At 55.2% G+C, this 27,562-nt stretch overlaps 1 protein-coding gene across 11 annotated transcripts in view; it reads left to right on the top strand.

Moving 5' to 3' along the window:
• Window positions 1–27,562, top strand: part of SMARCA4 (SWI/SNF related, matrix associated, actin dependent regulator of chromatin, subfamily a, member 4) — an 89,354-nt gene that overhangs the window by 45,484 nt on the left and 16,308 nt on the right. For 6 of the 11 annotated variants that reach the window (XM_059062090.2, XM_059062088.2, XM_059062085.2 and 3 more), the window contains 14 exons: window positions 4,878–4,944; window positions 5,958–6,068; window positions 7,835–8,077; window positions 9,478–9,591; window positions 10,307–10,414; window positions 11,515–11,601; window positions 12,408–12,454; window positions 13,750–13,916; window positions 16,612–16,775; window positions 19,370–19,597; window positions 19,848–19,946; window positions 20,204–20,281; window positions 21,072–21,290; window positions 26,407–26,660. In XM_059062090.2, coding sequence (XP_058918073.1) covers window positions 4,878–4,944; window positions 5,958–6,068; window positions 7,835–8,077; window positions 9,478–9,591; window positions 10,307–10,414; window positions 11,515–11,601; window positions 12,408–12,454; window positions 13,750–13,916; window positions 16,612–16,775; window positions 19,370–19,597; window positions 19,848–19,946; window positions 20,204–20,281; window positions 21,072–21,290; window positions 26,407–26,660 — 1,986 coding nt within the window. Of the gene's footprint in view, window positions 1–4,877; window positions 4,945–5,957; window positions 6,069–7,834; window positions 8,078–9,477; window positions 9,592–10,306; window positions 10,415–11,514; window positions 11,602–12,407; window positions 12,455–13,749; window positions 13,917–16,611; window positions 16,776–19,369; window positions 19,598–19,847; window positions 19,947–20,203; window positions 20,282–21,071; window positions 21,291–25,844; window positions 26,661–27,562 lie in introns of those variants that run through there. The other 5 variants (XR_010840443.1, XR_010840444.1, XM_059062092.2 and 2 more) reach the window with 3 other exon arrangements.

The following is a 27,562-nucleotide window of genomic DNA, read 5'->3' as shown; positions in this document are numbered from 1 at the left end:
CAGGATTCCGCAGGCCATCTGGGCATCCCTCTTCCCAGCTCCCCATGTGTCACAAAATGGTTCTCCTGTTCCGGGGTTTTCCAGAAGTCCCAATGACTGGCTGTCATTGACCCAGTTCAGGTCACATGTTAGGTAACAGTCCAGTCATGGGCCTGGGGGATGGTCTGCTCTGATGTGGCCAGGCCTCTGTGTTTACTCTTGGCTTGGCCCTGAAGGGGAACCCCCTTTACTGTCGGCCCAGTGCTCAGGCGGAACCATGTCTGCCTCAAGTCAGCTGTCGAGGGGGAGGATGGGAAACGGAGTACTCATCTCTCAGCCCACGGGAACACGCCCTCCTACCTATAAGGTGGCCAGGCCTCCAGAGGCCACGCACCGGCGGCTGGGGGCCCCAGAACCCTCCCAGAAATCACCTCGAGAAGTTGATTTCCTCCTTCTGCCTTCTGTCCCTCATGGCGGTATAAATCTGGCTGCCTTGGCAGGAACAGATCTTCATGGAGAGAGAACTGTTTCCACGGTGCAGCAGAAGGTCCCAGGCTCTGGTCAGACCCAGCTGCTGCTCTGCTTCCCGCTGCCCTTGCCTGTGCGCTGACTCCCTGCCCTCCACTCACTCAAGTCCCCTCCCTTCTGTTTAGCCTCCCAGGCGTGACTTCATCTCCACTGGAATAGCCTTGTCCAGCTTGCTGCTCTGCAGCCTGGGTTTGTCATTTTTAAATTTTCATTTTGAAACGATTTCAGACTTACAAACAGCTGCAGAGGTAGTGTAAAGAGTTCCTATATACCTTTCACCCGGCCTCCCGCATCTCACATAACCTTTGGACAGTTTCAACGCCAGGATAGTAACAATGATTTAACAAATCATTGTTAACTGGTAACGAATCTAGAGACTCTGTTCAGATGTTGTAGACTTCCCCACTAAACGCCTTTTTCTGGTCTAGGATCCCACTTTGCCTTTTGTTGCCGTGTGTCTGTCATGTCGTGTCTGTGACAGTTCCTGAGTCCATCTTTGTCCTTCATGATCTTGACACTTGAATCCTGGCCAAGCATTTGGTAGACTGTCCCTCAGATTGGGTTTGTGTGATGTGTCTTCTTTCTGGAATTCTGGCGAGAAACTCCAGGGTGGGTGCTGTGCCATTCTTGGGGCCTCACATCAGGAGGCACAAGCCCAGGGGCTCCGTGACGGGAGAGCATCACTTTGATCTCTCCTTATGTGGTGCCTGCGGGTTTCCCCACATAAACCTAAGAGTTTTCCTTTGTAATTTATAAGTAACTTGTGAGAAGGCACTTAGAAGCTATATGAATATACCATTTCTCATCATACTTTCCCCCGTAATTTCAGCATCCGTCAGAGGAGTCTCACCTGAAATGATCACTCTGGAAAGTGCCAAGTGGTGGTTTTCTCTTTCCGTCATTCCTTCTACAGGTCTTGGAATTCCACTACAAGGAAGAGCTGTCTCTTCTCCCTTATTTAATTGCTTAATGGTGTAATTCTTCATAGAAGAATTGGCTCGTTGACACTATTGTTATTTAGTTTGCTTAAATTTAAGCAGATTTGGCCCAGGGAGATGCTTCAGATCCATCCCTGTGTCCTTTCAGCATGTTTCTGTCATTGCATTGTGGTTGTTGTTTACCTTAGAATAGTATCAGATTTACAGAAAAGTTGAAAAGGTCATACTCAGAGCCCCCGTATACTCTCCCCATGTTCCCCCTGTGGTTGGATGATCACATCTTATGTGACTGTGTTACATTCGTCACAAGTGAGGAATCAACACTGGAACATTACTAGTAATTAAACACATTACTATTAAGTAAACTTCGTGTGGTTTTCACTAGTTTTGCCCTAATTTCCATTTTCAATTCCAGGATCCCGTGTGACATATGTACATACATACATTTATTCATTCATTCATTCATTCATTCATTCATACATACATACATACCGGGTCTTAGTTGCAGCAGGCGGGCTCATTAATTGTGGCTCCAGGGCTCCTTAGTTGTGGCATGCATGTGGGATCTAGTTCCCTGACCAGGGATCAAACCCAGGCCCCGTGCATTGGGAGCACGGAGTCTTATCCACTGCGCCACCAGGGAAGTCTCCCATATGACATTTAGCCTTTACATCTCCTCCATCTTTTCTGGTTTGTGACCATTCCTCAGACTTGGTGTAATTTTGGTGACCTTGATGGTTTTGAGGAGAACTGGTCGGGTGTTTTGTAGGATGTGCCTCAGCCTGGGTCTGTTTGATTTTTTCATCCTTAAATGGGATGGTGGGTTTCGGGACAAAGACCAGAAGTGAAGCATGCGTCTTATCACCTCACAAGGGGGGGCAGTTACTGTCTACATGACTTTTCACTCTTGAGGTTGACCTTGATCACCTGGCTGAGGTAGTGTGTGTCAGGTGTCTCCACTGTGAAGTTAACTCTTTTTTCCCCTTCCATACTGTATTCTGGAAAAAAGTCGCAAAGTTCAGCCCATACATAACAGGTGGGCAATTAAGAGCCACCTCCTTGAAGGTGAAATCACTACATAAATTTTTTGGAGTTTTCCTGTGTGGAAGATTTCTCTCTTTTCTCCCAATTGTGAATGTATTCAATCATTTATATCAATGTGGACTCCTGGGTATTTATTTTATTGTTCAGGTTAAACTCCAATACTAGTTTATTTTGTTGCTCAAATCATTCCAGCCTTGGCCATCAGGAGCTCTCTCAGTTGGCTGTTCTGTTCCTTTGACATGCCCCCATCATTGTGGGGTTTTTGAGCACTTCTTTGCTTTTTAGCACCCAAAGGCGCTCCAAGCTCAGCTGGTACATTTCCCTCCCAGGCCTAGAACCAGCCATTTCTCCAAGAAGCCCTGGTTTCCCTTATTAAGAAAATGGTCTTAGAAACCAAGACCTGGGTGCTGGGTGTGCTCCTTGCTTCTGGGGCGTCATTTCTTCTAGGCCCTCTTAGTGTGCAGTGCTAGGAAGTATATATACGTGTACTGACCCTAGTACACACATGCTGACTTGATTTGTGTCTGGTCATCTGTGTCTCTGTTTAGTTAAGTGTGACCATACTGCTGTCTTTGACTCAGCCGGGACCACAGGGCTCATTCTAGCCTTTCTCCTTACTCGTGTGTTCGTTCCCAGTGTGCATGTACAGTGCTTTCAGAATACTTAGCCTGTGAGGAACAACCTTACTAACTAGAGATCCAGTTCCTTTTGTCCTTAGACTTAACAGTTTCCAGCCAAAACATCTTTTCCAAGGTCATCTAAGTTGGCTGCTTTCCCCCATTCCCTTCAGTGAAGTTATCCCGTGTGTCGATCTTCAGCCCTTTTCACCCTTGTGCTACCCAGACCGGGGCCCAGTCTGTTGAGTGTCATCTCCAGGAGCCACCTGTGCCCTGGGGGATGTTTTCAGACTGTGAGTGTCCCACTGTCCCACCCACCTGCTGGGGCGTGCTGTTCTCCGCCAGGAGTTTGCTTGTCCTGCCTCCCTCTTGACCCCTGACTCTGGCCTGTCTCCTTACTTCCGCTCCCGACTCTCCCTCAGCTCTTCTCCCCCTCTGCAGATGCCTCTCCCCCACCCCAGGCTTTGGCCCTTGGCTTCTCTCTATCTCAGTGCCCCGACCTTCCCCTGTTGCTCCCTGCAACAGGAACCAGACCTCGGTGACTGAACCAGGGCGATCTTGCTGGTCCTCAGTAAGGGGAAGCCCACAGCCAGGTGGCTTCAAGCTTCCAGGACCCAGGCTCCTGCAGTTTTCTGCTCAGTCATCCTTAGCCTGTGATTCCTCCCCCTAGGCGTTTACCCTCATGGTTGCAAGATGGCCACGCTGCCTCCATCATCTCCTCTGGGTTCCCAGAATGATGGGCGGGGCCCAGGGCAGCAGGAGCATATGGCAGCTGAGTCTCCACCTCCTTCAAGACCTTTCCCTGACTTTCAGCCCAGCGACTTAAACTTAGATCTCATTGGCTCAGACTGTGCCCACCTGGTTGGCCCTGGCTGCTGGGGGAGCTCCTCAGTGGAGCTTCTTGCGGGGAGGAGCTGGGTGAGCCACGAGCAGTCTCTTCCCCTTGGCTTTTGCATCCTGTCTTTACAAAACCCCTGGTCTAGACAGTCTGTGTGAGGTCCCTTCCCCACCAAAAACTCTGTGTCCCAGTATTTCCCCGAGAGCCCACCCGCTCTGAACTTGGCTTCACTGTCGCTGTCACCCTCTCCTGAGGTTCTCTCTTGTAGCCGGGGTGACTTGTCCCTCCTCACCCACCCCCACGTCCGCTCACTGCCCATCTCTGTCTGTCCCCGCTCTTCCTGGCCTCGAGCCCTCCTGCGCTCCCCCTCCTGCAGTTCTCTGCCCGGGCCTGGCTTGGTCTCGCCTGCCTCCCATCCTCATTCTGTCTCTACCGGGCAGGAACTTTCAGTGGCTGCCAGTTTCATTTTGACGTGGCACCATGACTCAGTGGTGTCACCTATAGCCCCGGCCTCCGTGGCATGACTCCCACACCCCACCCCCAGCGTCCTGAGCCTGAAATGAGGCACCGTGAGTCTGCGTTTTTCTGGGCAGCAGGTCTGCAGTGTGTGCTGTGTTCTCACAGGGGCCTGTGGCCACACAGCGGTGACAGAGAACTGATCTTCAGGGTCCAGCTCCTGGTCCTGGCCCTCTCCGGCCGCCCTGCTCCAGCCCAGGCCGACCTGGCAGAGGCTGATGCCATACCCACCACCATGCCTTTGTGTGTCCCTATGTCTCCCACCTGGGGCACCATCCCCTCCTTCCCTCAGATGGTCCGTTACTCAGCCAGCTCTGAGGGTCACAGACACATCAGCTTCACTTCTTTGTGGACATCTGTTGGACAGTTGCCGGGAACGGAACTAGACCCTGACTCTCCCTTCCTTGTTTCCACCAGAACGCTGTCCAACTGGGCATACGAATTTGACAAGTGGGCCCCCTCGGTGGTGAAGGTGTCCTACAAGGTACGTCGCCCCCTGAGGAGGTGGGCATGGGCAGGGTGGGAGAGTAGGGGATACGTGTGGGTGCAGAGGGGCATCCACTTGCATTAATGACAGGATGCACATGTGCGTGTCTTCTTATGTTATACACGTGGGATCCTGCCATTAACACAGGGTTTGGATCACTTTATTTCAAGGAGTGATGCTTCTTTTTTAACTGAAGTTATGGACTCAGTTTGTGGAATGTGGTGAAATTAATGCATTCACCTGAAGATTTCGTTATTCTTGCCGAGCTTTGGTTAAAACCCATTCACGTGGGATGACTTAGTGAATGTCCACCGTGGGCTGCTGTGTGACGGGGGACACCAGGACACGTGGGCCCCTTGCAGACCTGCTCTGAGTGCCACCCCTAGATCAGTTCGCCTGTGAAGTGGGGACTAAATGTGCCTCTTGTCCTCGTGGGGAGAGAGGCAGAGAGTGCCTCACACAGCCACTCAGTGGCAGAGCCCTGTTGTGCCCTTGGCCACAGGTCTACTGGGTCCAGGCTCGCCACCCTGTGCTGAGAGGCTCTTGGCCCCGTGATGGGGAAAATTGGGTCCCGGCAGAGGGGACAGCGTGTGTGGGGAGAACTTGGTGCATTTGAGGAGCTAAAAGTCATTCGGCTGGCAAGAGCTTATGGGAACGAGTGCAGCTCTGTCTGGAACGTGAGCCTGGAACAGGAAGGACGGGGCAGATTTGCTAACCGAGGAGAGGCTGGAGGTGCCCTTTGGGAGTGATCACGGCGGTCTGTGCCTGTGTGGGAGGCCTGGAGGCCTGATATGGGGACCTGGGAAGAGGAGGGTGTGGGAAGCGGAGCTGGTTGACCATCAGGAGTGGGGCCGATGGAGGTGCAGGCAGCAAGCCTCCCAGGAACCTGGGCCGCCCAGGACCCACACTCTTCTCTCCGCTCCCCAACTTGGCCCTCTGCCCTTGCCGGGGTGAGGGGCCAAGACCTGGGGCCCAGAGGCTGAGGCGCGTGTGTCTTCTCTTCCTCACAGGGCTCTCCAGCAGCCAGACGTGCTTTCGTCCCTCAGCTCCGGAGCGGCAAGTTCAACGTCTTGCTGACGACGTACGAGTACATCATTAAAGACAAGCACATCCTTGCAAAGGTAGCGTGTCTGCCTGTAAAACAAGCCAGCCCAGGCCGTCGCGTGCTGTCAGGGAGCCCGTGATCCAGCCCAGGATTGTCGCAAGTGTGTCACGCTTCCCGTCTTCTCAAAACCCCCGAAGACATTTCTCAGTGATTCCCCCGCACATGTGTAAAAAGACAGCTGCTCTCTGTGTGCGAACAGCCCCGGTCGAGGTGACCTTGGGCTTGCCTCTCCGACCATCTGTCCCCAGGCTGGCCCTGGGCCACGTCCAGAGACTGGCTCCGTCTGCGCAACATATGGACTGGCTCCTCTTGGGCCTTTTGCCCGAAGAGCCTGGTCACACGCGGTGACTCTCGACCCACCTGTCTTGGCTGTCGTGTCCCTGGCAGGGCTGTGGTGAGGCCCCACTTGTCTCCGCCTGTCTGTAGAGGCCTCTGACCTCCCTCCCTGGTGGCCGTGTCTCCCTACCACAGCCTGTGGGGAAAGCGGCCCACGAAGCAGGGGGGTTTTGGTATCCAGGTCCAAGCACTCTGACGGCCCGTGTGTTCTGTCAGCCTTGGACCGCTGGGTTGGCGCATTCAGTGGGGGCTGTGCACGCAGGGCAGCCTCTTAGCTGACACAGTTGTGAAGGCAGCTCTAGTTGGGCCATCAGGGAATTACTGAGAATAAACCACGACCCAGATACGAGACAGGCACCATCCCTCGCCTACAAAAAGCTCTTTTCCCGGTTTGGGAAGGGGTTGAGCCAGAAGGTGCTGCATCTGGCCTCACTAACTATGTAGGGGATTAAGTCGAGCGGTAGAGTTTTTGACCCAGTGGATGGAGGAGATGTTTACGTGTTACCACACCTGTTGGCCTTGGTCGTACTTTTGACATTTGGTGCTTGATGTGCATCTCTGAGCTACAGATAAGGAAACTGGGGCCCAGGGAGCTGGTGTCCAGTGTGCAGGCTCACCCTTCTGATCCAGTACAAAGCCAGGCCTCTCCCAAGCATGAGAATGGGGCTCTGAAAATCCTGTGTTTGTCTGACAGTGGCTTTAATTTATGTAAACCCCCTGCCATGGGGGTTCCTCGTGGGAAATGGCTGCTAGGCCCCTCCCCCAGTTGGTTCTGCCCTTTTCGTCTGGGACACCTGATGTGCAGTTCCTCAGCCAGGCCGTGCCAAAGAAGCCAAAGCCAGAGCCAGAGTGGCTCTGAAGCTTATCACATGTAAATAGGGATTTACACCTGCGACTCCCGCCTGCAGACTCACATTCATGGTTAGAATCGGCATCTGTCCTGTGTCCACCAGCCATGTGGCCACCAACAGGCTCTGGGGCACAGCCAGGGCCCCCAGAGCACACCGTCTGAACCCACCTGTGCTGCTCCTGCCTTAGAGCTGCCACCTGCTGATTGGAAATGCACCCGTTGCTGAACCAAGTCCCCTGAAGACCCCACCCGTGAGGGTCTCTGATCAGCAGGGGGGTTGTTATTTGGGGTGTTTTTCTGTGTCGTGTACTAGCATACATAATTTTCTTGGGAAACCAAAGTACTTTTCTGCCCCTGGATTTGTTCACCCAGTCGCAGGTCACAGCCGTGTCTCCCTGTCCGCGTGTCCGTCTTCACCCACTGCTCTACAGAGGCTGCGGTGTGGGCTGGTCCCTCCTCAGGGGCTGTTGTGCTCACGTTCTCCAGCTCAGCAGGCCGTTCTGCCCGGAGACTTCTTGCCTAATGGCCGTGAGATCTCACCCAGGTGGGCAGCCCCGCTGCCTGTCCTCCCCTGACCTCCTGCTCTCGGCCCGCAGATCCGTTGGAAGTACATGATCGTGGACGAAGGCCACCGTATGAAGAACCACCACTGCAAGCTGACGCAGGTCCTCAACACGCACTACGTGGCCCCCCGCCGCCTGCTGCTGACGGGCACGCCACTGCAGAACAAGCTCCCTGAGCTCTGGGCCCTCCTCAACTTCCTGCTGCCCACCATCTTCAAGAGCTGCAGCACCTTCGAGCAGTGGTTCAACGCGCCCTTTGCCATGACCGGGGAAAAGGTGGGTGTGCAGCCGGCCACGTGGTGGCACGGGGTGGGGAGGGGAGCTGTGAGCCTCGGCCATGAGCAGCTCCAAGGACCCTCCAAGTTGATGGTCCCAGCCCAGCTAGCTTCCCTGGGTCGTTGTGAGTTGAGTGCCCACCACAGCCGGCCCAGCCAAGCACAGGGCAGACCTGGCACCAAAGGACCCCAGAGGAGAAGGGCAGATAAATCCCAGGGGATGCTTGGGGCTTCCCTGACCCTGTGCCCCAGACAGAGGGAGGGGACAGGAGTATGGCCCTGAGGTGTGAAGGTGCAGCTGGAGGGCCTGAGGAGAGTTTAATGTTCACCCTGAGGGCAGCGGGTAGCTTGGATGGTTTCAGTGAAAGGAGTAACATGGTTCTGTCCCGTTTGTTTTTAAAGACGGCTGTGGGTTGTGGCCAGTGTCTCTCAATGTCTGCGTGGCTGGGAGTGGCGTTTTTGGTGTGTCTGTGGCCACTGCGTTTTCTGTTGAAGGTTAGCGGCCTGAGGCTAATGACTGAGGATGTGGGCACGATCGCAGGGCTTAACGTTGAGCGTCACTGCCCATGGCAGCTGTGCCCCAGCTCGCTCGTTTCCAGTTAGCGGATTTTCCTTAGGCAGGTCTGGGACAGCTGTTCCTCAGCTCTTACAGGGGGGCCTCTGTCAGCATCATCCATGGGGTCCCGCTTCCTTGGTACTGGCTGAGGCAGAATCCCTCCTGAAGGAGAAATTGAGGCCTTTCCAAGGATCTCGTAATAAAGGAGCCCCCGGTTTTCAGATTCCCAGGGAACCCCTCCCCAAGAGCTGAGGAACAAATGCTCTGGTTTCACTTATTTTCAAGTTGCGCAAAAGCTCTGCCCAAAGGGACCCAGAGAAGAAAAGTTCAGATGTCATCTTTTCACTTAAAAAATTTTTTTTTAATTCACATTTTTATCAGAGTAGCAGGCCCCCTGGGAGAGCAGCATTTCTTTCCATCTGTCCCACCCAGGCCGAAATGAGAGTTGATTTGGGCTTCCAGTGACAGAGCCCTCTTGGAGCACCCCCCAGTTACACCACACACTCTATCCGTGTGGCCCCCACAGTGCTGTCCAGATTTCGTTTGGACATGTTGGCAGGATTCCAGGCACATGGGTTTGTTACTCTTGGGGAAGTGATGCAGCGTGCTGCTGTGTTTTCTAGTGCCCTGGGGCCTTGGCTTCCGTGTCCCAGGACTTCCATGGAAGGTCTTAGATCCTTGCAGTTTTCCAGAGGAAGAGGTTGCCCTGCTAGGCTCCTGTGAAGCTTAGGGTAGTCTGAAAAGGAGGTGCTGAGCACAGGGTGACTCCAGATGGCCCTTCCCTGCATCCCTGTCCCCTCATTTGGAGGTAACGCTTGGTTGGCATGTCTCGTTGGGGCTGCCAGGTGGACCTGAATGAGGAGGAGACCATTCTCATCATCCGTCGTCTCCACAAAGTGCTGCGGCCCTTCCTCCTCCGGCGGCTCAAGAAGGAAGTCGAGGCTCAATTACCTGAAAAGGTACCACGTTTAGTTTTTTTCTTTTTGATGGAGCTGTACAGCTTGCAGGATCTTAGTTGCCCGACGAGGGATCAAACCCTGGCGTCCCAGTAGTGGAAGCGCCGAGTCCTAACCACTGGACCACCGGGGAATTTCACGTACCATGTTTGTTTTGAGCGGAAGTCCCAATGCAGCATCGTCCAGGGGGCCTCCCTGGGGTGGGCCCAGTCAGGTGGCTCCCCTGGGTCCCAGGCCTGGCCCTGGTCTTGCCTTGGCATTCAGGAGTCAATCCTGCTTGGGGTTGGCCACTCTCCCTCACTGGGTCTCTCAAGTGGAAGGCAGGTGTGCTAAGTTAGAGCACTAAGTCCCCCCAGGGCCCCCTCCCCTCTCCCCTGAGTGGGCTTGGGCTCCCTGGTCAGTTGCCCCTCCAGTCACACTTGGCCCTTTGTTTCTTGGCCGGCTGTGGGCAGGCCTTGGGAAGGTAGCCGAGTTGCCCCATTTGGCCCAGGAGGCCCCCACATTTCTCTGCCCTGGTGCATCTGCCACATCCCATCTCCCTCATCCCCCTGGGTATGGGGTCCCCTCACAGTCACCCCTGTGCATCCTGATCAGAGTACACAGCCCAGGGCCCAGGATGCCTCTGAGAGGCTGGGCGATCGGAGACGGGCCCAGGCTGGGCGTTGGGCTCCGGGACCCTGTGCTCCAGTTCCGGCTGACGGCAGTGTGTGCCCTGCAGGTGGAATACGTCATCAAGTGCGACATGTCCGCGCTGCAGCGCGTGCTTTACCGGCACATGCAGGCCAAGGGGGTGCTGCTCACCGATGGCTCTGAGAAGGATAAGAAGGTTGGCCCGGGGCCCCCCTCCCCGCCGGGTGTCCACGGCAGGCGCGCCGGGGGCCGCTGGGTGCGGGGCTTGTGCACACTGTCAGCAGCAGGCGCTCGCCTCCTCGGAGGTGATAGTCGTGGCCCAGGCCCCATCTGGTCGTGGTCCCGAGGGTGTTGACTGGGCCTGGTTTAAATCACAGCTGGTGTGGATGGGTCCAGTCCATAAAGCTGAGGGGGCAGAGGCTGATGGCCCATTTCAAAGGAGGCCCCCGAGCCTCCCAGTCAGCAGTCTGGGGTCCTCTGCTTGTGAAGTGCTCTATCCCGTGGATGCATCAGTCGGCACTGGGGGGCCCAGCATGGACCCCAGCCGTTAGAATATTCTAGGGAGTCCCACCTTCCCAGCTGGGAGAGAGCCTCGATGGCCAGGGTCACTGAGCCCATTTACCTTGTCATTACGTGGCGTTGGGGTGACGTTAGTTTATGGTGGAGAGGAGTGGGAGCTGGGCAGGCTGCTGCCTTCTGGCCCCTCTGAGGCTCTGGGCCCCACCGCCCCTGCTCCCCTCACCAGGACTGCAGTTGTCCTCCCAGGTCCCTCATTTCTGCCCCCGCTGCCTCGGGCTTGGCCCTGCCACCCATTTTCTCTTCCAGATGTTTCGTTTGGGCCCTTTCTTACCCAAGCTGTTGCAGCACCCTATTTTCCTGGTTTTCTTCTTGGCCCACCGCACCCACCCCGGCATCCTTCCTTCACCCCATAGCCAGAGATCTTCCTAAGCCGTCTGGCTGCAGCCCCGCCCCGGGGACTCCCAGTACCCACAGAACTGGCCTCACAAAGTGTTTGTGATCCACCCTCAGCTCTTTGCCAGTCAACGTTTCCCCTGCGTCCTGCCGGCCCCTCCTCACCCTCCACCCTCTGGGGTGCCAGGGGGTCTCTGCTTCCCCCAGCGCTGGCTTCATGCTGGCTTCAGGCCTCTGAGCCCCAACAGGAGCCAGCTGCACATGCCCCGTCTCCTCTGCCACAAGCCACAGCTCCTTCCACGTCCTTTTTCCACACCTCCCCCTGACCACCCTGCCCCACCCTGGGACAAGACCGATTTGGGAGCCTCTCTTCTGCCTCCTCAGGGCAAAGGTGGCACCAAGACCCTGATGAACACCATCATGCAGCTGAGGAAGATCTGCAACCACCCGTACATGTTCCAGCACATCGAGGTGAGGCCCAGGGCCAGGGCGGCAGGCCCAGTGGCACCCGGAGCTCGTGGGCCTCAGCCCTGCACAGGGCCCTGCTCTCAGAGGGGTCTGTCTGCGCCTAACCCCTAGACAGAGCTAGGTCGCTTCTCTCTGGCAACTTCAGAGAAAAAGAGCTTGTATGGTTTAGACTAGATGATGCTTGTATGTTTGTCTTTTTATGGATTTTTTGTTTGCAAGCGCTTGTATATTGTAAAGAATCCAGACTGTATGGCAACATGCGAGAGAAATGAAAATCCCACCTCAGATAACCGCCAGACCTTTCAGAGGCTGTTCTTTGGAGTCGTTTCCCCCCCGGTGGGGTTGTGCTGCCTCTGCTTGTTGGTTACTAGCCTTCCCCACTCGGTGACATGTGGGGCCATCCTGGGCAGAGCATGGAGAGCAGCATCCCTCTTCATGATGGTCCTGGCCATAACCTTCTGGGCCCCAGTACCCTTGAGAGTCTGGATGCTTGCTTCTGAAAAGCACACATATGTCCGTACATTCTGGCATAATGTTCCAGGGTCATGCCAGAGGCCCCTGGGGTTCCATTTCAGCTCACCAAGTGTGGTCTCAGGCGCGCACCGTCCTTGGCACGCTCCTTTCTGTGGTTAAGAATGTTAGGTCATGACGGAAGGGATGTCAGTGGGATAGAAAAGCTGTGTTCAGCATCTGTATGTGGCCTTGGGGCCGCTGTGGGCGATCGCTGAGCACGGGTGGGAGGGCTTGGAGGCGTGGGGCCTGGCCGCCTTTTCCTGCCCTGCACTGACCCGCCTCTCATTCCATCGTAGGAGTCCTTTTCCGAGCACTTGGGGTTTACCGGTGGCATCGTCCAAGGGTGAGAATCTTCCTAGCTTAACGGGGTGGGCAGACCATCTGTGTGTCAGTATTTCTCTCTTTGGTTGGCTTTATTTCTGTTGTTATACTTGTCTAATTTCAAAGGCAGTATATTCCCGGCAGAAAACTTTGAAAACATAGATGAACCCAAAGAAGATAATAAAAATTCTCCACTTTGAGTGGTGACCAGACTTGGCTTCCAGGCCCCACCTGTGGGCTCTGTGACCTTGTGACAGCTTTCCTGACCAGTCTGAGCCTAAACTCTGCCCATCAGCAGAGGGATACTCTTTATACAGTGCGCCATGCACCTTGCTCTCGGGGTGTTTTCTCCAGCGTTGTTTATAAAGCGCAGCCCAGGCATCGTTCAGCCCTGGTGTTGGACACAAATGCTGCCTCAGGTTTTCACCATTAAAACATTCTAGGGCTTCCCTGGTGGCGCAGTGGTTGGGAGTCCGCCTGCCGATGCAGGGGACGCGGGTTCGTGCCCCGGTCTGGGAGGATCCTGCATGCCGCGGAGCGGCTGGGCCCGTGAGCCATGGCCGCTGGGCCTGCGCGTCCGGAGCCTGTGCTCCGCGACGGGAGAGGCCACAACAGTGGGGCCCGCATACCACAAAAAAAAAAAAAAAAAAAAAAAAAAAAAAAAAATTCTTAACGCTAAAGCCACCATTATTTCTCTGGGATAGTAAACTATTTCCTAGAGCAGAGGCACCGAATGAAAGGGCAAAAGGTTCTTTAGCTGTGTAGTTCTTTATACCAAATTTCATAATGGGGTCCCACAGACCTGGGTTTGAGCCCGGCCCTGGCAGGTCAGCAGCCGTGTCACACTGTCCCTCAGCCTCAGTTTCCGCATCTGTAAACCAAGAGCGAATGACAGAAGTTGCAGTGGCCCTTAGCCCTGGGTGTGGTGCAGTGTGGGCACTCTCCACTGTGAGCTTCTGCTCTTGGAAGGTTCTTAAGCAGGAGGCCTGGCTTCCCGGGGCAGCCCCTGTCCATGCCCATTATCCCAGTATCTTTACTAATAAATAGCACCTTCTTTCACTCTTACAAGTATCCAAGTCGGTCAGTAATTTCATGACCAAGTTTATTTTAGTTGGGTTGAAGTGGCTTTGCTGAAACTTTTGTGGGGGGAGGGTAGTCTGCCAAGGAAGCACTTGTGTGCCCCGGAACCTGGTGGCCAGCCTGCCTAGGCCGGCTCAGGTAGCCTGGGCATGGGAGCGCACGTCCTCCTTGGCCCGCCTGCAGGACACTGTGGTTCACGTGGTGTGTGTGTCCTTCCCCACCCCCTCCACTCCGCAGGCTGGACCTGTACCGAGCCTCGGGGAAATTCGAGCTGCTCGATAGAATTCTTCCCAAACTCCGGGCCACCAACCATAAAGTGCTGCTGTTCTGTCAGATGACCTCCCTCATGACGATCATGGAAGACTATTTTGCGTATCGCGGCTTTAAATACCTCAGGCTAGATGGTGAGTACGACCGGGAAGGGCGGCCTCGCTATCCGCTGCTGCCAAAGCTTCTCTAGGTCTAGCGGCAGGAGTGGGCATAGCGGCTCACTCAGTGACACAGGCTTGCGGGAATGGGAGGGAGGGCCCTGGGAGTATCGTGGCTGGATCTCCTGAATGTGAGGCTTATGGTGTTTGCACCATGACGCTGCGTCCAGTGGTTAAGGGTTGCTCTACGGTCCTGTTATGGTGGGAAGCGACAGAAACCCATATCCTGTGGGCATAAAGAAGGAACCCTTGATAGACTCACATAACTGAACCTCAAGGGTTGGCTTGCTTCAGGCACAGCTGGATCCAGGTGCCCAGATGGTGTTCAGAGGGGCTTTTCTGGAGCTCTTGGCTCTTTTGTCCTCCATTTTGGCTTCATTCATAGCCATCCCCTCCGGGCTTTCCTTCCACCTGCTCAGTGTCCCGAACAGAGAAGCAGCTTGTCTTTTCCCCCAGGGGTCTGGGGGTGAACTTGCATTAGGCTGCTGTGAGCAACATGCTCTTCTCTCCACTGCCTGGGTGGCTCTGGAGCTGGAATCGGGCCCGTTCATGCCGGAACAGTGAGCACTGAGAGAAGCAGGAAAGGGAGGGAGGAAAACCGATGCTGCAGGGGTGATAGCGGCGAGTTCCCTGGGAACAGCACTTGACTGTGACCACATGCACTCATGAGAAGCCCTGTTTCTGCCTTGTTCCCAGCACGCAGGAGCTCCGGGGAGGAGGGGGCTGAGTGAGATGCTAACAGTGTGCAGGACCCGTGCTCTGACACATGTCAACTGACCGGGAAGACCCTAGAGGGAGCCCCCCACCCTCTGTCAGATGGAGTGAATGGGGCACTCGAGAAAAATGGACTTGGGGGCCTCCAGGGTAAACACAGTTAAGAAGTGTGGGATAAACCACACTTCTCAGAGCCTTTATCTAAGCTCGTTGCTATGTGCATCCATGGCCAGACACCCCAAACCTCTTTGCCCCCATTGTGTCTTTCACGGTACATGTTGTGGAACTGTGGTATTTTTCAGACCGTGGACCCGTGGTTTCTGGGCAGATCTGTCTGTCGGTCTCTGCCCTCCCCACTCCCACCCAAAACCTTTGCTGCATCCCTATCTTGCCTTCCTTCAGCCTGTTCTTGGAATTCTGTCCGGGGCGACCTTAACAAACACAGCTGTGGTCAGGTCCTCCCTCAAACCTCCCTCCTTCAGATGCTTCCCATGGCCTGGAAGGCCTGCGTGGCCAGGCTCACCTCGCCCCTCCCTCTGTGTGCTGACCTCCCCAGTAGCCTCTCTGTCCTTCAGGGGCTGAGCCTTCATGAGTGCTGTTCCTCGTCTGTGTCACTGCCCCGACCCCTAGAGGACAGGCCAAACATGAAGAGCGTGTTCCCACCCACCCCAGCACCCATTCATTTGTCCCCCCCCCCCTCTTTTTTTTTCCTCCACGATGAGAGTCCTCTATGTAGGATGAGGACTTTTGTTTGCTTGGCTGTGGCTGCATCTCTGGGCACCTCATGTGGTCACTGCCGCATGAGCGGAAACTCTGGGAAAGGAGGGCAAAGGGGGGAGATTCCCTGGCAGTCCAGTGGTTAGGACTCCACTCTTCCACTGCAGGGGGCCCAGGGTCAATCCACGGTCAGGGAACTAAGGTCCCGCGTGCCACACAGTGCAGCCAGAGGATAAAAAAGAAAGGCAAGGGTGGGGGCTCGGTGACCCGTGGAGAAGAACCTCCTGCTGTCAGAGTGCCGAGAGTGAGGGTGCAGGCCGGGCATCTGGGAGCGGCCCCTCCACCTGGGCCTGCCTCAGCCCCTCCTTGGAACTGGGGCAGCCCAGGCGCCAGTGGGCATCAGGCCTCCATGCTGCTCATCGTGACGTGTAGGCGAGTGACTGGAAGCAACACCAAAAATGACACCTGATTTCCCCAGAGGCACCTCTGCTCCTCAGGCTGGCAGTAGCCTGAGGAGCTTAGATGCCCCTCTGAGGATCACGATGCGGAGGATCATGTCCTGGGCCGTCACGTTAGAGTCCCTGTGGCTCCATGAAGAGGGGAGCCATCCTGCCCAGAGGGAAACAAGTCTCCACTGGAAGCCTCCCGCGTGCTCGCCTGTAGATGATTCCCTTTGTGAATGGAGAAAACCCATCACAGTAGGATGGAGGCAGGTGCCAGCCCTCTGGCCAGTTGTTTGATACCATAGCAGCCCCATCTGCCCGCCTGGAAACCCCACGTGGGTTTGGGGGCACGGTGTTAACAGTGTTGCTGCAGTGTCTCCTGCCACCCCCTGGACAGCTGGGCAGGGCAGGTGGTGGCGACTCACAGGGCAGCCCCATTGCCTGGGTGTCTGCTGGGTGCCGGGCACTGTGCTCCAGCACCTGCCCACTTAGTTTCCACAGCAGCCCCGATTTACACGGAGGAGACGCTGGGGGCCCGTTGGGGCTCGTTTTCTTCTCCTGGGGTGGGAAGACTGGTGGTCCGTAGTGTCACCGTAAATCTGAGTGGTTCGCCGGTCACCACTCATGACCACGGGTTGAGCGAGTGGCCATGGCTTGGGTGGCCCGAGTTGGATGGCTGTGAACGCTATACCTGCTCCCTGATGTAGGTGTTCCTCTGTCTCCTCAGCACCACCGCCCACCCTGCCTCCCCCTGCCACGGTCACCTTGCTAACCCTGCTCTCCCCACCCCCCGGCAGGGACCACGAAAGCGGAGGACCGGGGCATGCTGCTGAAGACCTTCAACGAGCCCGGCTCCGAGTACTTCATCTTCCTGCTCAGCACCCGGGCTGGGGGGCTGGGTCTGAACCTCCAGTCAGCTGACACTGTGATCATATTCGACAGTGACTGGAACCCCCACCAGGTAACAGCTCTCAGGCCCCCTAGGGGGAGGGGCTCGAAGCCTCAGGGAGGCCAGGCCCACTAGCATGAGTGCCCGCTGGCCTCTTGACATTCTCCTGGAGTCCCGGAGGCCCCTGGAAAGAAGCCCAGAGAGCAGTTACTTTCCTCTGTTTCTCAAAACAAAACTAGTCTTTTGCTCTGATTATGAAAAAATTCACGTTCCGTTGTTATTTAAAAAAAAAAAAAAAATCCTGGGAATTCCCTGGTGGTCCGGTGGTTAGGAGCCTGCGCTCTCACTGCAGAGGGCCTGGGTTCAATCCCCAGTCAGGGAACTAAGATCCCACAAGCCGTGTGGCACAGCCAAAAAAAAAAAAAATTCTGGTGTCACGTAAATGTGCAAAGAAAGTGGAAAATGCCCCAGTCCTATCAGCTCGCAGTAATGGTCACTATTTTAGTCATGCAGGTCCTTCCTGACTGTGTTCTGGCCCAGCTCTCATGCTGGCGCCTCTTAAAACCACACTGGGGCGCACTTTGTGTGCTCTGTGCACTGCTGCCCTTGTTTCTTATCCACACACCCTGCACAGGGCTCTGTGCCTGTAGATAACAGGGATGTGGTATTTTATAGATACAGTAGTTTTTTGTTTGTTTATTTTTATAAATTTATTTCATTTGTTTATTTTTTGCCTGCGTTGGGTCTTTATTGCTGCGCCAGGCTTTCTCTAGTTGCGGCGAGTAGGGGCTACTCTTCCTTGCAGTGCACAGGCTGCTCATTGTGGTGGCTTCTCTTTGTTTCAGAGCATGGGCTCTAGGCACACGGGCTTTAGTAGTTGTGATGCAGGGGCTCAGTAGTTGTGGCTTGTGGGCTCTAGAGCGCAGGCTCAGTAGTTGCGGCACACGGGCTTAGTTGCTCCGCGGCATGTGGGATCCTCCCGGACCAGGTCTCGAACCCGTGTCCTCTACACTGGCAGACAGATACTTAACAACTTCGCCTCCAGGGAAGCCCCGATACAGTAGTTTTAAAGTAAGTGTTTACCTGTTACGTCTTACTATAAAAGTAGTAAATTTTTCAAATGCAAATACCAATAAGTGAAAGTAACAAATTAAAGAGTCCATTTTTCCCCTTCCCCACCAGCCCCGCTCTTCTCTGAGCCAGCATCTACCCATGTACACACATATGTTCTGGCTTTGACATGAACACGGCATGTTCCAGCACGTGTCTCTTCCCACCAGCAGCTGGTGTGTTCACGTCTCCACGCAAACACACGGGGACTTTCCCCAGCCGCTTCCTCAGCAGCCAGCTGTCCTGGCATATGGTGGCCCCAGGATTTTTGACTCAAACGCCAGTTGGCAGACGTCCAGGTTTTCTGTTCCCCTCGGGGAACCCTCTTGTCCCTCTCTCGGAGCACCGGCCAGGCCAAGCCTGAGAGGCGGAATTGTTTGGTCCACAGACCTGTCCCTTCACATTCTGGTTGGTTCTGCCACAGTGGCCTCCAGCAGGCTGCCCCAGCTTTCACTCCTGTTGACGGTGCGAGCGAGCCCTTCTCCACAGCCCAGCAGAGCTGGTTATCAGTGTGTAAACCATGGGCGCCTGACAGACGAGTGCCTGGGCTGGTTGCTGCACCAGCCTGGGGTGTGGCTCCTGCCGGGACCTCAGTGACTGGTCTGTTATCTGAGAGGTGGTCCGAGTGTGCTTCCCTCATCCACAGGCTGTCGGGGGGAGAGAGCCCCGTGGTGCCCTGTCCTCCTCCACACCTGGGGGGCATCAGAGGTCATGAAGCACACTGCAGAGCCAGGAATCACACCGGCTGAGCTGCGGGGCAGGGTTGGGGGTACGAAACATGGACACAAGGCACGCCTGTTCCCACCAGGTGTGGCCTCTGCCTCCCCCATGAGGTGCAGATCTGGAGGTCAGCCCCACACAGCTGCAGGCCCCAGACACAGGATCTCGTAGCCCCTCCTGGGTCTACGCTGGGCGTGATGATACAGCGTTGGCGCCATGCCTACCACTTTATGGGCGCTTGCTCCACACCAGGCACTGGCCTGAGCACCCGATGCCCGTTGGGTCCTCTCACACACGATAGCCACGAGAGGGGCTGGTGTCAGCAGAGTGGATCCTGAGGCTCCGAGAGGTGGGGCCTGGGCCCGGCTTGCATGGCAAGGAAGTAGCAGGGCCTCTAATCAAACCAGGCATCAACGTGGTGCTGCCCAGCTTTGGCATCATTCTGTAAACAGTGCCCTCGCCGTGACAGCCATACCAAGCCGGGCCCTGCCCGGGGCAGCCAAGGGGCCCTGTGCAGCTGTGAGAGGAGCTGCTGGGGTATAACCCCCTGGGGTGGCCCTCTACAACTGCGGTTTCTTCCTGAGTATCCGTCAAATCCCAGTGAAGGTAGAAAGTGATGCTTCTGCAGGAATTTGGAGTGAAGTCATCCTGGCACGGGCTCCAGGTCTCGTTCCTGAGCTTCTGGCCTGTGCAGCTTCTGGCTTTGGCGGGCAGAACAGCCAGGTGGGCGCCCGAGAATTGGAAGACCCCTGCCTTTCCCGGTGGCGTCCAGTGATCTACTGTCCCTTAACCATTTAAAGAGCTTGTTTGGGACTGACCGGCATCTCTCTCCCCAGGACCTGCAAGCGCAGGACCGTGCCCACCGCATCGGGCAGCAGAATGAGGTGCGTGTGCTCCGCCTCTGCACGGTCAACAGCGTGGAAGAGAAGATCCTGGCTGCGGCCAAGTACAAGCTCAACGTCGACCAGAAGGTGATCCAGGCCGGCATGTTCGACCAGAAGTCCTCCAGCCACGAGAGGCGCGCTTTCCTCCAGGCCATCCTCGAGCACGAGGAGCAGGACGAGGTGAGGGCAGCGCCAGCCCCGACCCCTCCCTGGCGTGAGTGGTGGACGCATGAGCGGCTTTCATTTTTGTTTTTTTACCTTTTTTGCACTCTTATTTTTTTTGCATCCCTTTGGAGTAAAGGGAGTGTGGGCTGAAAGGAAAGAGGATGAGTACTTGCTTTTTCTTTGAAGTGGTTTTTTTTTTCTAAACTGCTGGTGAAAGATGCCGGATTGACAGCCCTGGAGACTGAAGTCCTCTATTTATCCACAGAGCAGACACTGCAGCACGGGCAGCGGCAGTGCCAGCTTCGCCCACACTGCCCCTCCGCCAGCGGGCGTCAACCCCGACTTGGAGGAGCCACCTCTAAAGGTGAGAGGGGTAGTTCAGTCTCCATGCCCATTCAATCCTCGGCTTCTCGGCTGAGATGGCCAGCAAGGGCCCTGATCCCACGGAGCGTGCGTGTGCGTGTGCGTGTGCGTCTCTCGCTGCCGTGTGGGTCCCCATCCACCGCAGCCGGACTGGGACCGCCAGCTCATTTCCCATGGACCGCCGCCGCTCGCCTCCGAGCCCGGCCGCCTCCCACCCCGGCCTCCCCGCACTCCAACTAAACGCGTGACATCTTGTAGGAAGAAGACGAGGTACCTGATGATGAGACGGTGAACCAGATGATTGCCCGGCACGAGGAGGAGTTCGACCTGTTCATGGTGAGTGCCGCGGGCACTCGGGCCCTGCGCACCCTCAGGGGCTTGGTTCCCCGCCTGTGTGAACCGCGTGCAGTGGGGCTCACACACCCCCTCCCCCCAGTCCCCTTCCCTGCTGACACCGAACAGAGTGAAAGGTCTCAGGGACGGTGGCATCCCCAGCAGGTAACGGGGCCGGGGGCAGCCCTCAGGGTGGCCCCTCCATGGCTCCTAACTGACCCATCTTTGTTCCGTGGCCTCCTAAGTGTGTCGTAGGGGTGGTGGGACACACGTACACACCCAGCCCGGCTCCAGTTTATGGTCCTCTGTCCAGCCAATGCCTGTTGTCCTTGAGGCTCCCTTTCAGAGGGAGTCACACTGTCCAAGACTGAGGGGCTGGCGAGGGCCTCGGTCTCAGATGCCCTGTTGCCCCTCGTGGGCACGGAATCGGGGGGAATTAGGGGCGCCCTCGGCCCCAGCAGGCCCGTGCCTTCCGCTGAGCCTGTATCGCCTCAGTGGGGCAGGGGAGCCGCTGCCCCGTTTCAGCCCCCGTTCCAGCCCGTTCCACCACCTTCCTGTCCTTTCCAGTTCTCTCTGCCCCTGAATCAGAGCCCCAGCCAAGGTCTGACATGGCAGCCCGGCCAGCTCAGCCGCCGCATGACCAAGCTGCTGTTTAACTACCGCTGCAGTGATGGTCCCGAGGCAGGGAAGCAGCCCCCGGTCAGGGTGCCCCTGCGTGTGCCCACTGGCCATCTCCTCTGTCCCATCTGTGCTAACGCTTGTCCCTCTGTCCCTGCCGCCCCGCACCCCACAGCGCATGGACCTGGACCGCAGGCGCGAGGAGGCCCGCAACCCCAAGCGGAAGCCACGCCTGATGGAGGAGGATGAGCTCCCCTCGTGGATCATCAAGGATGACGCAGAGGTGGAGCGTCTGACCTGTGAGGAGGAGGAGGAGAAGATGTTCGGCCGCGGCTCCCGCCACCGCAAGGAGGTGGACTACAGCGACTCGCTGACCGAGAAGCAGTGGCTCAAGGTACATGCCGGAGAGGGCCGTGGGCGGGGCTCGGCAGCACAGGGCTCGGCCGCCAGGATCGAGGCCTTCGTCCGAATCCTGGGCAGTGCCCTTCGGCCGTTCTTGGTCGGTTTTCACTCACGACAGCGACCCTTCACACGTGGGGTCAGGTTCACTCAGTTCCTCCTGATAGAACTCGGGAAGGCACCCCTGTGTGGTTCCCAAGCTGCTCAAAACCCACTTCTGGGTGGAGTTGGCCCTTCCAGCGTCAGGTTTAAGCAAAATATTGCCAGTCTTTGCATGCGGCTGACCGGAGGACCCAGGGATATATTGGGGATCGTCACGTCACCCTGCAAGATGGTTGAGAGTGGTGACGGGGTCAGGCAGCCCCGCCTTTGCGTGCACCCATTTTCAGCAGGTGGCTCCCGGCCCTCAACAGCTGCCGACAGCTGAGTCAGGGCTGCGGGCGGCTGCTGGTCCTCCTGATTCAGCCCCCTGACCCCACCTGAGCAAGAGCGCTCTACATTTGCACAGGGGCCCGGCACTGGGGTTACAGTGACAAATCAGACACCATTCCTGCTTCAGGGGTTCTGAGTAGAGAGGTGATGATTAAAAGTCCAACCCTCGAGTTGTCCCTGAGACAGCACTTCCTGAAAGGCAGATGGCGGCTTTCGGTTACGCCCTGCTGAACGCCACACCCCGGAATGAGCAGCTGTCTCCCCAGGCCTCTTATTACACACCCTGGGGTTCCCCTTAATTAACTGCAGGCCCAGTGCTTTTTCAGCCATGTGGCCAGGTGGCCCTGGTCCCCTCCTGGGAGCTCAGAACACCCAGACTTGCAAGCTCTCCCACTGAGCTGTGCACCAGAGGGAGCTGTTGAAACATGCCAGGAACCACCGAACCTCGGGTGGGGCAAGTGGGGTGTCTCATTCCCTGCCATCAGCCCAGGGCTCCGGGGCCCAGAAGAGAACCTTGGATGAAGGAACGTCATACCAACCACAGTCTCGAACAGCTCGCATAGGGCCTTTGCCAGCCTGGCATTACTGAGACGATGGGTGCCCTTTAAAAAATAGCTACCCACATGCTAATAATAATAGTTGGTGTGCATTTCTTCTCCCTCCTCCCTTTCTTTGAGGAATAACTTAACATACCACAAAATTTACCCGTTTAAGATGTACAGTTCAGTGAGTTTTAGTATATTCACAGAGTTCTGAAAATATCACTACAAATGAAGCTTAGTACATTCTCACCCAAAAGAAACTGTTTTCTCTCTTTTTTTTTTTCCCCCGGTACGCGGGCCTCTCACTGTTGTGGCCTCTCCCGTTGCGGAGCACAGGCTCCAGACGCGCAGGCTCAGCGGCCATGGCTCACGGGCCCAGACGCTCCGCGGCATGTGGGATCTTCCCGGACTGGGGCACGAACCCCTGTCCCCTGCATCGGCAGGCAGATTCCCAACCACTGCGCCACCAGGGAAGCCCGAAACTGTTTTCTCTTTAGCTATCTTCCCATCCCTTTATTCCCCCTAGCCTTTGACATCCGCTAAACAACTTTTCTGTCTCAATAATTTTGCCTAAACAGGAAATTTTCTATAAATGAAATCATGCATTATGTGATCCTTTAATGTCTGGGTTTCTTCACTTAGCAAAATATTTTCCAGATTCATCCAGGTTCTAGCATATATCAGGATTTCATTCTTTTTATGGCTGGATAATGTTCCATTATAAGAATATGCAACATTTGTTTATCTGGTCATTAGTTGACGGACCATGGGGTTGTTTCCACTTTTTAGCTATTGTGCATAATGCAGTGGTGAACATTTGTGTACAAGTTTTGTGAGGCCAAATGTTTTGATTTCTCTGGGGTGTGTATCTGGGAGTGGATCAAATGGTAATTCTCTGTTAACCTTTTGAGGAACGAAAACTGTTTTCCAAAGTGGCTGCACTATTTTATATTCCCACCAGCAGCACCGGAGGGTTCCAGTTTCTCCAGGTCCTCGCTGATAACTTTCTATTTGCCTGTTGATTCTAACCATCCTAGTGGGTGTGCAGTGGTATCTTCTTGTGGTTTTGAATTGCTTCCGGTGGGGTGTGTGGGTGGCGGGTGGCGCTCATGGTGTTGGGCACCTTTTCATGTGCTTTTTGGCCATTTGTAGATCTTCTTCAAAGTATTTTATCAGATATATGATTTGCACATATTTTCTCCTATTCCGTAGGGTGGTTTTTGTCTGTTTTTCACTTTATTTTTTTACATATTTTTAAAATTTATTTATTCATTGGTTTTTGGCTGCATCGGGTCTTCATTGCTGTGTGCAGGCTTTCTCTAGTTGTAGTGAGCGGGGGCCCCTCTTCGTTGCCGTGCATGGGCTTCTCATTGCGGTGGCTTCTCTTGTTGCTCAGCATGGGCTCTAGGCACGTGGGCTTCAGTAGTTGTGGCTCGCGGGCTTTAGAGCTCAGGCTTAGTAGTTGTGGCACGCGGGCTTAGTTGCTCCGTGGCATGTGGGATCTTCCCGGACCAGGGCTCGAACCTGTGTCCCCCTCATCGGCAGGTGGATTCTTAACCACTGCGCCACCAGGGAAGCCCCTGTTTTTCACTTTCTTGATACTGTCCTTTGAAGCACAGAATTTTAAAATTTTGATGAAGTCAAATTTTATTTGTTTTTCTCTTTTCGCCTGTGCCTTGGTAGCGTGCCTGAGAATCCATTGCCAATTGTTGGTCACAAAGATTTACCCCTGTGTTTCAAGAGTTTTAGAGTCTCAGCTCTTACATGTAGGCCCATGATCCTTTTTTAAAAATATTTATTTATTTATTTTTGGCTGCGTTGGGTCTTCATTGCTGCGCATGGGCTTTCTCTAGTTGCAGCAAGCGGGGGCTGCACCTCATCACGGTGCACAGGCTTCTCATTGCAGTGGCTTCTCTGTTGTGGAGCATGGGCTCTAGGCACGTGGGCTTCGGTAGTTGTGGCACACAGGCTCGGTAGTTGTGGCTCCTGGGCTCTAGAGCACAGGCTCAGTAGTTGTGATGCACGGGCTTAGTTGCTCCATGACATGTGGAATCTTCCCGGGCCAGGGCTCAAACCCATGACCCCTGCACTGGCAGGAGGATCTTAACCACTGCGCCACCAGGGAAGTCCACCGTTGATCGTTTTTGAGTTAATTTTTGCATATGGCATGAGGTCAGGGTCCAACTTCATTCTTTTGCATGTGGCTATCTGGTTGTCCCAGCACCATTGTTGAAAAGACTATTCTTTCCCATTTGAGCACATGCCATTTTTTAATATATCATACTCAATAAAATTTACATTAATGAAAGAGATATTTACCCAAATCAGACACTCCTCTGTCTTAGTGGTGGACATGTAATTTGCACCACTTTTCTGGCAGCCACTCTGATGCCATATGTACCCAAACCCTGTAGAATGTGCCTGGCTCTCGCCCTTCTGGGCTGACCTGCATGTTTAGGGCACAGGACCAGAGACCCCAGTATTAGATTCCTGGGGCTGCGATAACAATTACCACAAACTTGGTGGCTTAACACAGCAGGCATTTATTCTCTCACAGTTCTGGAGGCTAAGAGTCTGAAATCTAGGTGTCAGCAGGATCATGTTCCCTCTGAAGGCTGCTTCCTTGCCTCTTCCAGCTTTTGGTGGCCCCAGCATTCCTTGGCTTGTGGCCACATCACTCCAGTCTCTGCCTCCGCCTTCACATGGATGTCCGCAGTATCTCTCTTACGGCCTTTTCTGACTCCTTGGATTTGGGCCCACGCTAATATAGTATGATCTCATCTCTATTCTTAACTTATTACATTTGCAAAGACCCTATTACCCCATAAGATGACATCCTGAGGTTCCAGGTAGATATGAATTAGAGGGGACACCATTCGACCCACTGCGTGTCCTCCCCTGTGCCAACCTCCTTTCACTCCTTCCTGTCTGCTCTGTGCCCTCCATGCTGTTCCTTTGGCCTGGATGCCTCCTTCCACCACCCTGACCCTTCAGATCTGCTTAAGTGTCCACCTCTGGGAAGCTCTCCCCAACCCTGATGAGGACACATCTGCTCCACCATCCTCAGAGCACCTCTCACCCTCCTTCTTGGCACTCGGCACACTTGTCACCATGTTTGTGGGCTGTGTATTACTGTCTCCCCTCCGTGAGGGGCTGTGTTCAGTGCCTGGCCCCGTAGCTGCACTCAGATGCAGCCGGTAACTGAGATGAATAACCAGTGCATCCGTTTGGGTCCAGGTCCCACTCCCATTTCTGATTCCAAGCCTCCCTAGAAACCTGGCTTCCCATCACTTTGTGTTCAGGGCTAAAGCATGCAAGTTAGTTATTATCGTTGAGAATTGAACATCGGAACTATTTTAAAGTTAACATTCACGTTCATGTTTTTCAACTCAGCAGTTTTCACTTCCAAGAATCTATCTAAAATAAAGACAAATGTCAGTTATAACAGTACTTAGAATAGCCCACCCACCCATCCTCGCAAAATTGGAAAGAACCTAAATACCCAACTACAGAGGAAGTTAAGGCTCATTTTACAAGGAAATATTATTAAATAGGCATTAAAAATTATGTTGCAGAAAAACGAGAGGAAGTATATCCAGGACATAGTAAGCAAAAAGATGAGTCGTGATGTGGTATGTGGCTCGATCCCGGTGCTGCCTCGATTGTGCACACGTGTGTGGGAAGGTGGGACATTCTGCAGGTGGAGGGTGGGGACGGCTGCACAGCAGGAGCGTTCCCAGTGCCGCTGAACTGCACACTTGACCGTGTTTGAAGCGGCTGACTTTATGTTATGTGTATCTTACCACAGTTTTTTAAAAACATGGAACGTGGTCTAGAGCAGAAGTGTTGACGGGGTCACCTCTGGGTGGAGGGTTTACAAGAGCCCACTCTTCAGGCTTCACACAGTGAGGCTGTGACACTTAAATTTGTAACATACGCCATTTATCTGCGAAGAGCGGGCTTGGGTGGGCTGGCATCGGGGAGACAGAGCTGGCCCTCACGGTCCCCGTGCCCTTGGAGCCTGTCCGGAGCCCCAGCATGTGTCCCGCCCCAGCCAGGCCCCCGGGTTTGCGCCGCGGCCTCTGCTTGTCGACCTCGGTGCTGGCTGTCCTATTTTTACCACTATTGACCCTGAAGGCCATCGAGGAGGGCACGCTGGAGGAGATCGAAGAGGAGGTCCGGCAGAAGAAATCGTCGCGGAAGCGCAAGCGGGACAGCGATGCCGGCCCCTCCACCCCGACCACCAGCACCCGCAGCCGCGACAAGGACGACGAGAGCAAGAAGCAGAAGAAGCGTGGCCGGCCGCCTGCCGAGAAGCTCTCCCCCAACCCGCCCAACCTCACCAAGAAAATGAAGAAGATCGTGGACGCTGTGATCAAGTACAAGGACAGGTAAGCGGGGGGCGGCGCGGGCGGGCGGGGGCCTCTGGGAGGGGCCGGCGAACGCGCTGCCCAGGCAGTCACTCCACAAACTCAGGTCGAGTCTCTGTCTCGGAGCCTCTGTCCTCGTGGGACATGACGTTAACATCCTGGAAGAGGGGAGACAGGCAGCGTCAGCCGTGGTGAAAGGGCAGGGGAGGTGACGTTCAAGAGGAGCCCTGAGGAGGGCAGGTCTGGGGACAAGTGGTCCAGGAGGTGGTCGGCGGGTTCGAGGCCAGCGGCAGGGTGAGTGTGGGAGAAGGGGGTCTGTGCTATGATGGAGGCCGATCTCGTGGCTGGTGGACTGTGGTAAGGAGGCGCCTGTGGCTGAAGCAGGGAGCCAGTGGTTTTCCTTCTGTAGACAGTCCCCCGCCCCGTCCCGGCTGTGGTCTCCCTGTGCCATCACAGGTCAGCCGCTTGTGGAGAAGACATAGACCAGGCTCCCTCCAGGCACTGGGGCCCCTGCCCTCACAGACACGCCAGCCACAAGGCAATGCATGCTTTCCGCTTTGTAGATCCATTTGTGGATCATGAGTACTACGTAAGTAAGAAGAAGAAAATAATGGCTCTCCCGCATCCCTCCTAGGAGACTTGTACCCATCCTGCCAGTGCAGGGTGGGTCGCGTGGAGCTGCACAGGGCAGCCAGGGGCATTCTTCCGCCCCCCCCAGTGTCTTGTTCCACTTTCTGCTGTGTGCAGGTCGATGAGGCTGTCCCTGTAACAGGAGGGTTTTACAACTTGAATTCATAGTAATACTTTGCAGTCAGTCACAAGCAACGTAGGGGAGAATTTTAATCTGTGTGAGGGAATAGTGTCAAGGCATGAGCCCATGGTGTATCATTTGGAGAAACTGTTACCAAGCCTGTGATGTCGGG

The sequence above is a fragment of the Kogia breviceps genome, chromosome 4, assembly GCF_026419965.1.
Source record: "Kogia breviceps isolate mKogBre1 chromosome 4, mKogBre1 haplotype 1, whole genome shotgun sequence".
In the NCBI taxonomy this organism is placed as follows: Eukaryota; Metazoa; Chordata; class Mammalia; order Artiodactyla; family Physeteridae; genus Kogia; species Kogia breviceps.
This window is presented reverse-complemented; position numbering and strand designations above follow the sequence as displayed.